Source organism: Elephantulus edwardii, unplaced genomic scaffold, assembly GCF_000299155.1.
Source record: "Elephantulus edwardii isolate Elephantulus edwardi_28Jun2011 unplaced genomic scaffold, EleEdw1.0 scaffold00007, whole genome shotgun sequence".
NCBI lineage: Eukaryota > Metazoa > Chordata > Mammalia > Macroscelidea > Macroscelididae > Elephantulus > Elephantulus edwardii.
Genome location: NW_006399757.1, coordinates 16,039,481 through 16,051,732, shown reverse-complemented (window position 1 = coordinate 16,051,732; position 12,252 = coordinate 16,039,481). Strand labels below are relative to the sequence as shown.

At 36.9% G+C, this 12,252-nt stretch overlaps 1 protein-coding gene across 2 annotated transcripts in view; it reads right to left on the bottom strand.

The window, feature by feature from the left end:
• The window catches only part of BZW2 (basic leucine zipper and W2 domains 2), a 92,730-nt gene that overhangs the window by 58,973 nt on the left and 21,505 nt on the right, over positions 1-12,252 (bottom strand). For both annotated transcript variants that reach the window (XM_006880263.1, XM_006880264.1), the window contains exon 2: positions 4,522-4,586. In XM_006880263.1, the coding sequence (XP_006880325.1) occupies positions 4,522-4,586 (65 nt within the window). The remainder of the gene's footprint in view (positions 1-4,521; positions 4,587-12,252) is intronic.

Below are 12,252 nucleotides of genomic sequence, written 5' to 3'. Positions count from 1 at the left end.
GCAATCATACATTAGCTCAAAATTATTACAGTTATAGACTAACTTCACTAAGGGTTGGGATCTTGAAAAATTGTCTAAATCTGTAGTATAGGATTAATTTTTTTGCATGTGGAAACAAGTTTCTGTCTGCTAAGTAGCCATAAAGAGTATAAGAAAATGCCAAGGACATCACTGGGAGTTTTGGGAAACAATTCAACTTTATTCAACCACTCATTTCTATGAGAAACAAAATCATATGTAGCTTTCATGTCATTTAAGGATAGCTTCACAGAAACACTATAAAAACTCTGAAGAAAACATGCCATTGCTTTCCTTGAGTTACCATTTTGCAGATTGAAACTTGAAGTTTTAAGTGTGTAATTAGGACCTCAAATGTAAACTGTGTTGGTGAATCACAAGCATGACACTGAACAGTTAATCATACAGCTTTTATATTGACACATGGAGAAACTGGTTTATTCTTGACACTAAAATATGCCTGTAAGTTACATAAGCATATTGTTTATAATGAAAATGACAATGATTACTTATCATAGCATTTTTATAACATGTAAATGTAATCTGTTTGCACTATTGGACATTTGACCAGCACAGATTAATATCTCAAAGAGAAATCCAATTCAATTGTGAGGTCACTCTTAGCATCTGGTTGTTTTTATTCTTCTTCTGATTTTACTGATTTTGATCCAATTTCACTATAAAATGTACACAGGGAAGCCAGTTAAGCTATTGTTTTACTTAGCAAAATATAATAATCAGGAGAGAAATTTTCAAATCCTCTGAGAATCCTGCAAACCATATTCTCACTGCTGTTGGTACGGACTTGGTTGACTGCTGACCTGCTACTGGGTTTCACAGCACATTGCAAATAGCATGGGAAGAAATTGCTCATTTTTCCACTGAGGAACCACTGATGGATTTGAACTGCCACAGTAGCTTGGCCATTAGGTTTAGTAGTACAACTCCTTATGGACTGTGGCATAACAGCAAGCCACAGAAAGTATAATTTCTTTGGAGAACATAAGATGTGATTATCTTAGAATGCAAAAGGTGGATTAGCTGCAGTTCTCTATTTATGTACTACCATAGCTGTATTTTAATGTTAACTAATAAGAACTAATTGACACAACCCTGCTTGCTGAAACTGAGGAGGACCTGAAGCTCTTGCTGCAGAGGGTCAAGGACTGCAGCCTCCAATATGGATTGAGGCTCAATGTCAAGAAGACAAAGATTCTCACCACTGGACCAATTGGCAGCATTAGGATGGATAGTGAAGAGATTGAGATCGTTCATAGCTTTAGTTTGCTCGGCTCCACAGTCAACACTCTTGGCAACAGCAGCCAAGAAATGAAAAGACGTATTGCGATGGGAAAGTCTGCTGTTAGGGATCTCTCCAAAGTACTGAAGAACAATGGTATCTCTCTGGAGACTAAGGTGCTTCTGATACAGGCCATGGTCTTTGCAATCATTTGTTATACAACACATAGTTGGACAATGATTAAGGAGGATAGAAGGAATTGATGCCTTTGAGCTGTGGTGCTGGAGAAGAGTATTGAGTGTACCATGGACTGCTAAGAAAACAAATAGATTAATCCTTGAGAGGATTAAAGCAGGCTGCTCCTTGTAGGCAAGGATTCTGAGGCTTTGTTTGACATACTTTGGACATGTTATAAGGAGGAACTGGTCCTTAGAGAGGGACATCATGCTTGGGAGGGTAGAGGGACAGAGCAGGAGGGGAAGACCCTCTATGAGGTGGATTAATTCAGTGACTGGGGTAATTGGGATGGGTGTGCGATTGGCACAGGACCGAGCAGAGTTTAGAGCTGTTGTACATAGGGTTGCTTTGAGTTGCAAGCAACTCGATGGCACATAACAACAAAAATAACAACACAATAAGAACTATGCTTCTGTATAAGTTGGCATGGATGCGTATTACCTCTACTAGGAAATAATTTCAAACTGAAGACACATCTTCAGAAGATAGGCAACTGATCTTGATAGATTTTTGCAAGTTTCTTTTTAGCTTGACAGAACTGCTCAGCCAACATTTATCTGAAGTGAGCCTCATTCAAGTAGTAAAGTCAGAAGACAACAAATCACCCAAGAGGTCATTCACTATTATGAAGAAAGAACGAGGTAGAATCTATTTTACTTTTTACTCCCTGTCAGCAGTTTGACACAAAACAGTTTGAGTGCTCTGTAAGTCCCAGCAGACTAGTTATAGAAATCTAGATCATCTGACAAATAATATATCATCTATTTCTCAGGAAGCTCTTCCTCAGTGCTCCTGAAGCAAAAGACCCAGGCACTGTCTGAAGCCCTCAATGAAACAGAGGTCAACCAGTTCAGAGAGAAGAATCTTTTGGGCTTCAAGCTGAAGACTGCCTCGGAGGACCAGCTTTCCTGTTGAATCATGTCTGCTCTTGAGCAACACGTTCTCAGGCCGTCTCCTGGCTCTGGTGCTCAATTGCAATGAATCAGCGTCACGTCACGGTCATAAAGCTGACTGAGCTGCAGATCCTGGTCCTAGATTAACACATTCCCTCAGCAGGCAGGGAGCAGCAAACCTTTCTGCACCTCAAAGTCAGGCATATATGAAATATTATCACTTTACCAGGTCCAAAAATGTCTCAACTGTAATTAGGTTTCGGGACTTTATTGTTCCTACTGCTTAAGTTCTTTTGAAATCAACTCTTTTATTCCCCCCAAGACTGCTTTAAACAATGACTTAATAGCTGATGCACGGATTCCATTCTGAAGGTTAGGATGAGGAGTAGAAGGAGGCGGGGTCATGCTGTACTGGTGTGTAAGCCTTTGAAGACAGCCTGGGAATCAAAAAACTGGGGGAGGCAGGAAGGGACATCACAGGACTGAAATATGCTAAAAGTCATGTTTTTTACCTTAACATGTTGAAAACTTTAACCTTCTAGTGTGAATGCAGAAAAATCCTCAACAGAGCAGAGGTATAAATCCAAATCAGCACTTTCATCCCAGTCCTCACAGGTAAAAAGTCAAACTTACGGCTATCTAGTGACTGTTAAAAAATAACTGATCCAAATGCTCTATTATTATATGTGGTTTTCTTTCCTGTTTAGATGATTAGACTTGTTATGGGACCTTTGGTGGCCTAGTGGTTAGGAGCTGCACCGTCAACACAAAGGCACATGATTTGAACTCGCCAGCTTTCGTCCTTTGAGATTTATAGCCTCTGAAAGCCAACTGAAGGGTCAGCTATGAGTTAGTTCCAACTTGATGGAACACACAACAGCAGTAATAGCAACAACTTCAACAGTTAGCATGGTGAGAGGGCAGGCTAGTGCCACCTCAGCCCTGATAATATTTTCTTTACAAAGAATGAATAATGAAGTGAAAATTGTATCACCAAAAGAAGCCACTCTCACAGAGTAATTTTACCAGCCATCACTGAACTGGGTCTATCACTACTCTTCTCACAATAGAAAGTATTCAGAAATACATGAATTATAAGAGTATACAGGCACATGGAAACATTAGTTTACTGCACCCATAGAGCTTACAATTCTCAACTTCCATGATGCTGAGATCAGAAAAACTACATGGTGCCTGGCCACCATTGCTAACTGCTTTGAAAGGAAGAAGAGTAGAATGTCTGGATAGAGTGGAAGAAAAAGGGAGAGTAAAACACAGAATTACAATAATGGATAGATTCTCCTGCTCTGAGAGACAGTGATGGAAACCCTGGTATTAAAAGACTTTAGCCCCCTGCCGATCCAGGAACTCAACTTACCCTAGTAATTTTCTGCCAAACAACAGACAGACCTTTATGGTGAACAATAATACCAATGAGACACTCAGCTCTTAAAACAATTAGCCACACACAGGATCACAGGAGAAGTATGTGTCCAGGGATAAAATTCAAAGAGTAGGAAGAAGGGAGTGAATGCAAACAAGATAGTGGGAAGAGTAAATGGTATATGTGAGGACTGGGGGTGGGGGTGAGGGTGGGCAACCTAAAATAGAAAGAAAGGGAATTAAAACCCCCAAACCATAGCAACAGGCTGTCTGACACAGTGACCGGAACAATGGGCTCCAGCATATCAGAGATCAAGAAGATGGTACAGGATAGAGCAAGATTCGAATGTTCTGTTCAGAGGGTCACTATGAGTCAGTCAGCTTGAAGGCACCCAACAATAATATGTGAATATATAAACTTTCTTCAGTAGCTGATCTACCTCCTTAATTTCCATTTTCTCTTAGTTTGACCAACCATCTTTGTCAATGACACTAAAAAAACAAAACACCAAAGAAAGAAAATAATGCTTATGTCAAAATCAGTGAAGTGCTTCACATAACAGTAAGGCAGCCAGAAGAAGAATGACTGGCAGGTCTGTAGCTGTTAACAGAACTTCCGGTTCTATACTCAGGGTTCAACTCTGTGAAATTAGTAAGGCTAAGTGGAGCTTTCCCCCCCTCCAGTCTTACATTTTTATTACATCTTTAAATACACAATACAAACACACACAAATACACAACATAACCTACCCCTTTTCCGAGTTTTGAACCGCTGGCCTGTTAGCACTGGCTTCTGATGCTTATTCATAAAATTTCTGGAAAATAAGATAAAAAAAGATTATGTGTTTATTAAAAATATTAAATACTTGATGAGCAGATATTTTTAAGTTTATTAACACCTATTGTTAGATAAAGACATGGGAAAAGCAAGTACAGATAATTTACATAAAGGGTAAATGCAATACAGTGTTACTGGGAAGACTTGGAGAATATTTGTAAAACTGTTCTGTGATATACAAACTTTTAGAAAAACTCTGTCCTAGAAACTCTCTAGGAATTTATCCTATAGTTACACTCACAAGAACATACATATGTCTTAACATTGTGTGTTAGTTAAGTGTGCACTCATGTGCTAATAAAATTCAATTACAACACTGTTAATTTTATGCCCAGCCAGGTTCTGGCTTCTGAAATTCTATACCTGCCATTCTTTTGGAAGGGATTTCCCCTCAGTGTTCACATGGTTTATTTCTTACATCTATGCAAAAGCCCCCTTTACAGAGAGGCTAGCTCTGTCCATGACAAGTAACCCAGCCCTAAATTGCATGGGAAGAAACTGCCCATCTTTTTCCTGTGGAGCAGCTGGTGGATTCGAACCACTAATTCAAACTACTATTTTCTCCTGGAGAGCATCCTCTCCTGGAGGCCAGAGGCTATATGAGTTTTACTTAATACTCCAGGTTTTATGACCCAAGCCACTCTCTAGCAATCATTAATGTCACTGATAGTCACTGTGGAGTTAATTCTTGACTCACTGTGAAACCAGGTGACAGAGCAGAGAAGCTGTACTCTGGGTTGCCTAGCCTACTCTTTTTGGAAGCAGATTACCTGCCTGGCCTTTCTCCTGGGAGCTGAGTTCCAACCTCTAACCTCTTATTTCATAGCTGAGTGCTTCATTGTTGATAAGCTATAAAGTGGTTCCAAGTAGACAGCAATGAGTTGGAAAATGAATTTATAGTAATAAATAATGGTCAAACTACTGTAATGATATAGAAAGATGTTCAGGATATACTGGCAATGACAAACAGCAATATGAATAAAAGAATAGAAAATATACTATTACTTGGCTACAAAAGCTTTATGTACCATTTTCTGTATGAAGAAAAGTTAAAGATACAAGAAATTACTAAAAGGTTTTTGTTGTTTGTTTTAATCTCAGAGGATGAGGACTAAAGTACTTTATATTTTCTATGGGATTGAATGTATAATTTGTTATCATAATGCTGTATTCTGAGAAGATGTTTAAGTCACCTAATTTGTAAAGGTCAAACAATTAAGATATTGTGCACTATGAATGAAAATTATGTTTTCTTTCAAAGTTTTATAAACCTAAACAAAAACAAATCCACTGTCATTGAGGTTCCAAGGCTATAAATCTTTCTGGAAGCAATCGCCACATCTTTCCTTTGAGACATGTTTGATGAGTTAGAAGGATTATTGCACCATCAGGATTCTTTTGGTAATTCCTAGGTTTCTGTATTACTCACCTCAATATATAATCAAGAACATTTGCAGTACTCAAAGGATTTAATGTTTTCTCAAGGTTTTGAAAAGCTCCTTAAGAATATGGGAAAATTATTATTTCATTTATATACAAAATCCTTCTTCCTTAGCTATAAGTGAAGAGAAATATCAAGCTTGATTTAAAAAAATTGGTTTACCACTAAAAAACTTCAAGTTATATCACTACAAAAAGACTGAAGTCAGTTAGCAAAAAAGTCACAAACACAAAAAAGTAATTTTATGGATTAGTAGAATGAATTTTATCAATTAGATAAAAGTAAAATGAGCTTCATGGTATTAAGCTTTCACATACAAAGGTAGAATTTATGCCCTCAAGAAACACAAGGTCTAGCAGAAGGATAAAATCGAAATATATACAATATGGTAAGTCAAAGAAAAGCCATACCTACAACAAGAGGAGAGAAAGAGAGTGGAGTATGTTTCTGGGATAATAGCTACATATTACAAGTTACAAATGCAATTAATGTAATCAATGAAATCCCATTTTATTTTATGGAAACAGGAAATAGCTTCTAATTAATTATTAGTATGTACTATACAACTTTTTCATTGAGAAATTTTCCTGTTTGCATTTTTACTCTGGATCACTGTTCTGGGATAAAAATTTAATAACAAGGATCCTAGGACCCCTCACAGACACCAAAATCCACAGATTCTCAATCTCTTATATAAAATGGTGAAGCAGCTGCATATAACCTACAACAGCCCTCCCACATACCTCAAATCACTCCTAGATTACTTCTAAGACTAATGTAATGTAAGAGCTATGTGAATAGTGCTTTCCCCCCACATCTTTTGAAGAATCATTTGGTCATTTGCTTTTTATGAGCCAATCCTTCCCAGCACCCCCAGTATTTTTGATTCAGGTTTGGTTGTGTCCATAGATGAGCAGGCCCAACTCTGTATGCACAATATAAATGTGTGTGTTTCCCATACTATGTCCTTTCAAAAAAAAACCACAAGTAGGAAGAATATATTTGTTTTCGAACATTTTAGAACTGGTTTGGATGAAAGCTTATAGAGTAAATAATTTCCCCACTCAGTTATTTATATACACAATTTGCTTTGTAACATTTAACTAAACTCTTAGCACTTTTTCTCAGGGTTCTTGTTCATTCACCCACCTTTCCTTCTGAAGTTTGTTTCTGGGAAAAATCTGTCCTTTTAAGTGATATATATATAATGATTTCATATTCTGGTAAGCTATATAGAAGCACATTCCTCCTGGGTGTTACTGTTCACTTTGAATTGTTTGATTGGAAGTGTGTTGAAATCCAGATTTGAAAGAATAAAATCTATTCTTGTGTTAGTAATGAATTTCTTGAGAAGAATTTGGGGCTCATCTCTCACTCATTCTCATTGTTTTTTAGTCAGAACCAACTCACAGTGGACCCTCTCATGTGAGGAGATTGTCAGACTTTCTCCCTTGGAGCAGCTGGTGAACTTGAACTACCTGTCTTTGGTTTGGCAGCACAACTCCTTTAAACTAGACCCCCTTCAGGGATCATATTCAGGAGCAAAACCAAATAAAGCAAACTAGGTTGAACATTCTCTAGCTAAAAAGCACAAGATGAAAGAAATTAATATATGAGCATTTTTTATTTTAGAATTAATAATCTTTTAAAATGTGAGCCTTCTCTATAAAAGTTATTTATTTTAGGGTCCAGAAAGTAAACTCAGGAATTTCTTACCTAATTTTATTTCTCCACTAATAGAGAATTTTCATCAAACATGGTCTACAAGAGAATTACTCTACTTTCAAAAAATATTTTAGCTTTGTTAATATTTATTTCAGTTCTAAATAGAAAAGTTTGTTTCTTCACAGGCTACCCATATAGATTTACTTTTTCAGCTGCCAGTATACTTTACATGGATAAGAATGCAACATAATAATGCCAAAAAAAAATCAAAAGTAAAACAAAAAAAACAAGACTCACCAACTGGTAGTGAAAGATTAAATGAAGATATTCCGCTTACCAAGACTGGTGTCTACTGTTTAGCTGTTGCTATTTGGAGCAGAGGCTCTGCTCCCTCTAAATTTAGCTCTCTCTGCTACACTATAATCTGCTCTAGTCAGGGTCAGACTTTATAAGGCACTCACTCAGCCCTAGCTAAAGAGATGCAAGGGCATTTTGAGTAGGAGACTGAGATAACTTAAATGTAGGGACATAACAAAGGAACACAGTTCCATTAGGTTAAAATATCAAAAGCTTACTTTTACTGTACTGCATCAGAAAGTATTCTATATGTACTGCATTAGAAAGTATTCTGTAGAATCAATATGTGAAAAGTAAATCCAGTCAAAAACTGTAATCAGGTTGCATCAAAATGAAACACCGTCATAGTTTTAAAATAGTGCTTTCAAAACACAAGTAGATTTTATAAGTAGATTATTGTTTTTAAAAAACACATTTTCAAGATAAGTAGATTTTATACATACCAGCTAACAGAACAAGTTTGTGATTTTGTTTTGTTTTGTTTTACAAGGTGTTAGAGAAGAGAACTGAACATTCCATGGATGGCCAAGAGAATAAACAATAGGTTTTGGAGAGGGTGTAGGCACAGTGCTCTCTGGAGGCAAGAATGATGAGGCTTTGCCTCATATACTTTGGGCATGTTGTTAAGAGGTGCTATTCCTTGAAAAAGGACATGATGTTGGGAAGGGTGGGGAGGGTCAGCAAAGGAGAAGACCCTCCACTAGGTGGTTTGTCACAGTGACTGCTGCAATGGGCTCTTGTGTGTCTGGAAGTATGAGGAAGTTGTAGGATAGAAGAGGGTTCAGATCTTTTGTTCACAGGGTCGCTATGAGTCATACTCGACTCAGTGGCACCTAACAACAAGAAGAACAACAAAATTTAAAAAAGCTACTATTACTGTCTAGTTGGGTCTGCCTCCTGGCAACCTTCCACTAGTTCCCAAAGCTTTAAATCTTTATGGGAGAGGACTATTTTTCTTTCTTCCATGGAGTAGCTGATATTGAACTGCCAACTTTTTGATTAGCAACTCAACATGTAACATGCTCCATCATCAGGACAACTTACAAATAAAACTCACCCCGAACCCATTGCCTTGAGTCAGTTCTGAGCAATAGTTACCCTCCATCAAGCTTCCAAGGCTATAAATCTTTATGTGAAGAGACATCTCATCTTGCTCCCAACGAGCAGCTGGTGGACTTGAACTACCAACCTTGAGGTCAGCAGTCTTACCCCTGTGAAATCTTATGCCATCAGGACTCCATACAAGATAAAAAAGGACCGCAAGTGGACTAATAAGCAATATCATGAAATGGAGAAAATATTGAACTGGTCAATTTCATTTTACATGAGAGTCCATAACTAACATTTGTGGATGTAGCGGTCAAGAAATAAAAGACTTATTTTGTTGCCTAAATCTGCCTAATATGTGTTAAATAGCAAAGACATCACTTTGAAATCTAAAGTGTGCCTGAGTGAGCCCATGATATTTTCAATTGTCTGATACGCATTTTAAGGTTGGATAATGAATATGGAAGACCAATTTAAAATGGATTTGAATTATTGTATTGACAAGGAATATTAAATATCAAATGGACTACCAGAAGAATAAAGAACTGTTTTTCAAGGATTCTACTTAAGGTGAGGATGATGATAGTTTATCCTAGAATGGTCAAGTTATCGGGAAGGATCACAGTAAATTTTGTTTATTAATAATTTTCAAATAAAGTAACTCCAGATGAGCCTTGCCCAAGTTCCATAACCACGTAACTAAAGTGAAAAAGAAAAGAAAAAAATAACCTTGAAAGTGAAAATTTGTGTGTTATTATTATTATTGTGTATCAATATTATTATCACAAAAATTGGAGAAAAGTAATTTAAATTCTAAGAAAATGTAAATATAAAGCAATATTATTACTAACAAGTTAAAAAATGCTTCTAAAAGAGAAAATAACATTGGTACATAAAAATTTTTAATGACGTTGAATCCCTTCACTGTATTATTCTAATGAAGTATTTTGTCCTAATAGCAAGTTCCATGAACCATCTTTTATTTAATTTTCTAAACAAGGAATAAAGTAATTTACCATAAAAAGAAAAATATTAAAAATGTTTCATAATTATAGACTATTGTTTTTTTAATTAAAACTAAAAGAGTAATAATAAGCATCATAAAATGCTTCTCAGAAGATGATGTTTAAGTGACTACATTGTCACATCCAGAAATTTTCAAGGATACCAATAACTCTCAAAAGAAACCAAAACAATGAAATTGTTTTAAAAGTTTAAGTGATTAACAATATAAAGCAAAACACTAAATATAAACAATATACAATTTGCATATATTATAGTCCAGAGTAGTATTTACTTACTCAAAATATATTTCAAATTTTTGTTAGCTCCTTCACAGTCAAAATTCCTTGTTGTTGTTAATGCCACTGAGTTGAGTATGAGCCATATCAACCCTACAAACAAAAGATCTGAACCCTGTCCTATCCTGTGCCATTCTCACACTTGCTGACACACTAGAATCATCATGGCAAGCACTGTGTCAATCCACCTGGTTGAGGGTCTTCCTCTCCTTTGATGACCCTCTGCTTTTCTGAGCATCATATCCCTCTCCAAGGAATAGCCTCTCCTAGCAACATGTCCAAAGTGTGTGAGGCTAAGCTTTATCATCTTTGCCTCAAAAGAGCACTCCAGCTGCACTTTCTCTCAGAAAGTCCATGGCAGTCCATGGGATGTTCAGTACTCATCTTCAACACCATAGCTCAAATGAATAAATTCTTTTTCTATCATCCTTACTCACTATCCAGCTCTCAAGGCATAGCAAAGGATTAAGAACACCAAGCACCTTATTCTTTAAAGTAACATCATTACTCAACAATTTGAAAAGGTCCCTAACAGCAGACATTCCCAGTGTGATGCATCTCCTGACTTCCTGACTGTTGGTACTGAGCATGTTGATTATGGATCCAAGTAAGATGAAGTTGTTGACAGTTTCAATCTTTTCTCCCTCTATCATGACGGTAATGAAAGAAGAATTTGAAGCTGCACTGAAAGCATTCACAAAAAATAAGGCCCCCCAAAATCAATGGGATATCAACTGACTTGTTTCAATTAATAGATGCTAGATGTGCTCACGAGTCCATGCCAGGAAATTTGGAGGGCAGCTTTCTGGCCAACAGATTGGAAGAAGAGTATATTTGTTCCCACTTCCAAGAAAGATGACCCAACAGAATGTGGAAACTAATGAACAATATCATTAATATCCCATGCAAGCAAAATACTGCTGAACATCATTCAAAAGAGGCTAGAATGTTGCACAGATTTGGAACTGCCAGAAGTTCAAGCAGGATTTAGAAGAGGCCATGTCACTAAGGATATTATTGTTGATGTCAGCTGGATCCTGATTGAAAGTAAAGAACACCTGAAAAATTTCTCTATGTGCTTTATTGACTAGCAATGGTGGTAAAATGGTTAAGCATTCAGCTGGCTTATGGAAACCTTGGCAGATGGAAACTACCAGCAGATCAATGAGAGAAAAGACCTGGCAATCTGCTCTTGTAAAGGCTTACAGGCTAGGTAACCCTATGGAGCAGTTCTACTCTAGCCTATAGGTTTGTTATGATTTGAAATCAACTTGAGAGCACACAGCAATACAAATTTATTTAATGGAATAAAAGAATAGAAAAGGCTTTCTTAAAGAGCACAAAAGTTAATAGTTTCCTTCTCAGAAATGTGTATCCCTACTTTCCAGTGAGGGACATTAATTGTATTATCTTCTGAGCAACTATCTTTAGTATGATTGAATGAAAGCTTACAGAATAAACTGGTTTTTCATTCAAAAGCTCATATCTTATTTCATTTCATGGCAGTGATTGCAACCCCATAGTGTGACTGCAAGTCTCCCACTTCCTCTGTGTTCCTCAATTCTCCTTCTTTCCTATTTATTCCTTGCCTTCTCAGTTTTATCCCTGGCCAGTGCTGCCCTTTCGGTCTTATGTGGTTAATTATTTGAAGGAATGCATTCCTCCCTGGTTTTACAGTTCACCCTACAGGACTGTCCATTGTTTAACTAAAATTTAAGCTCCAGAGGTGAGCTCAGCCCTAGGCCTGAAGGGTAACTAAAGGTTAGAGTTTCCATGCTTCCATCAGTTTCTATCAGAGTAGTAAGTGTTTTTGGTTTCTTAAAATAATTTTG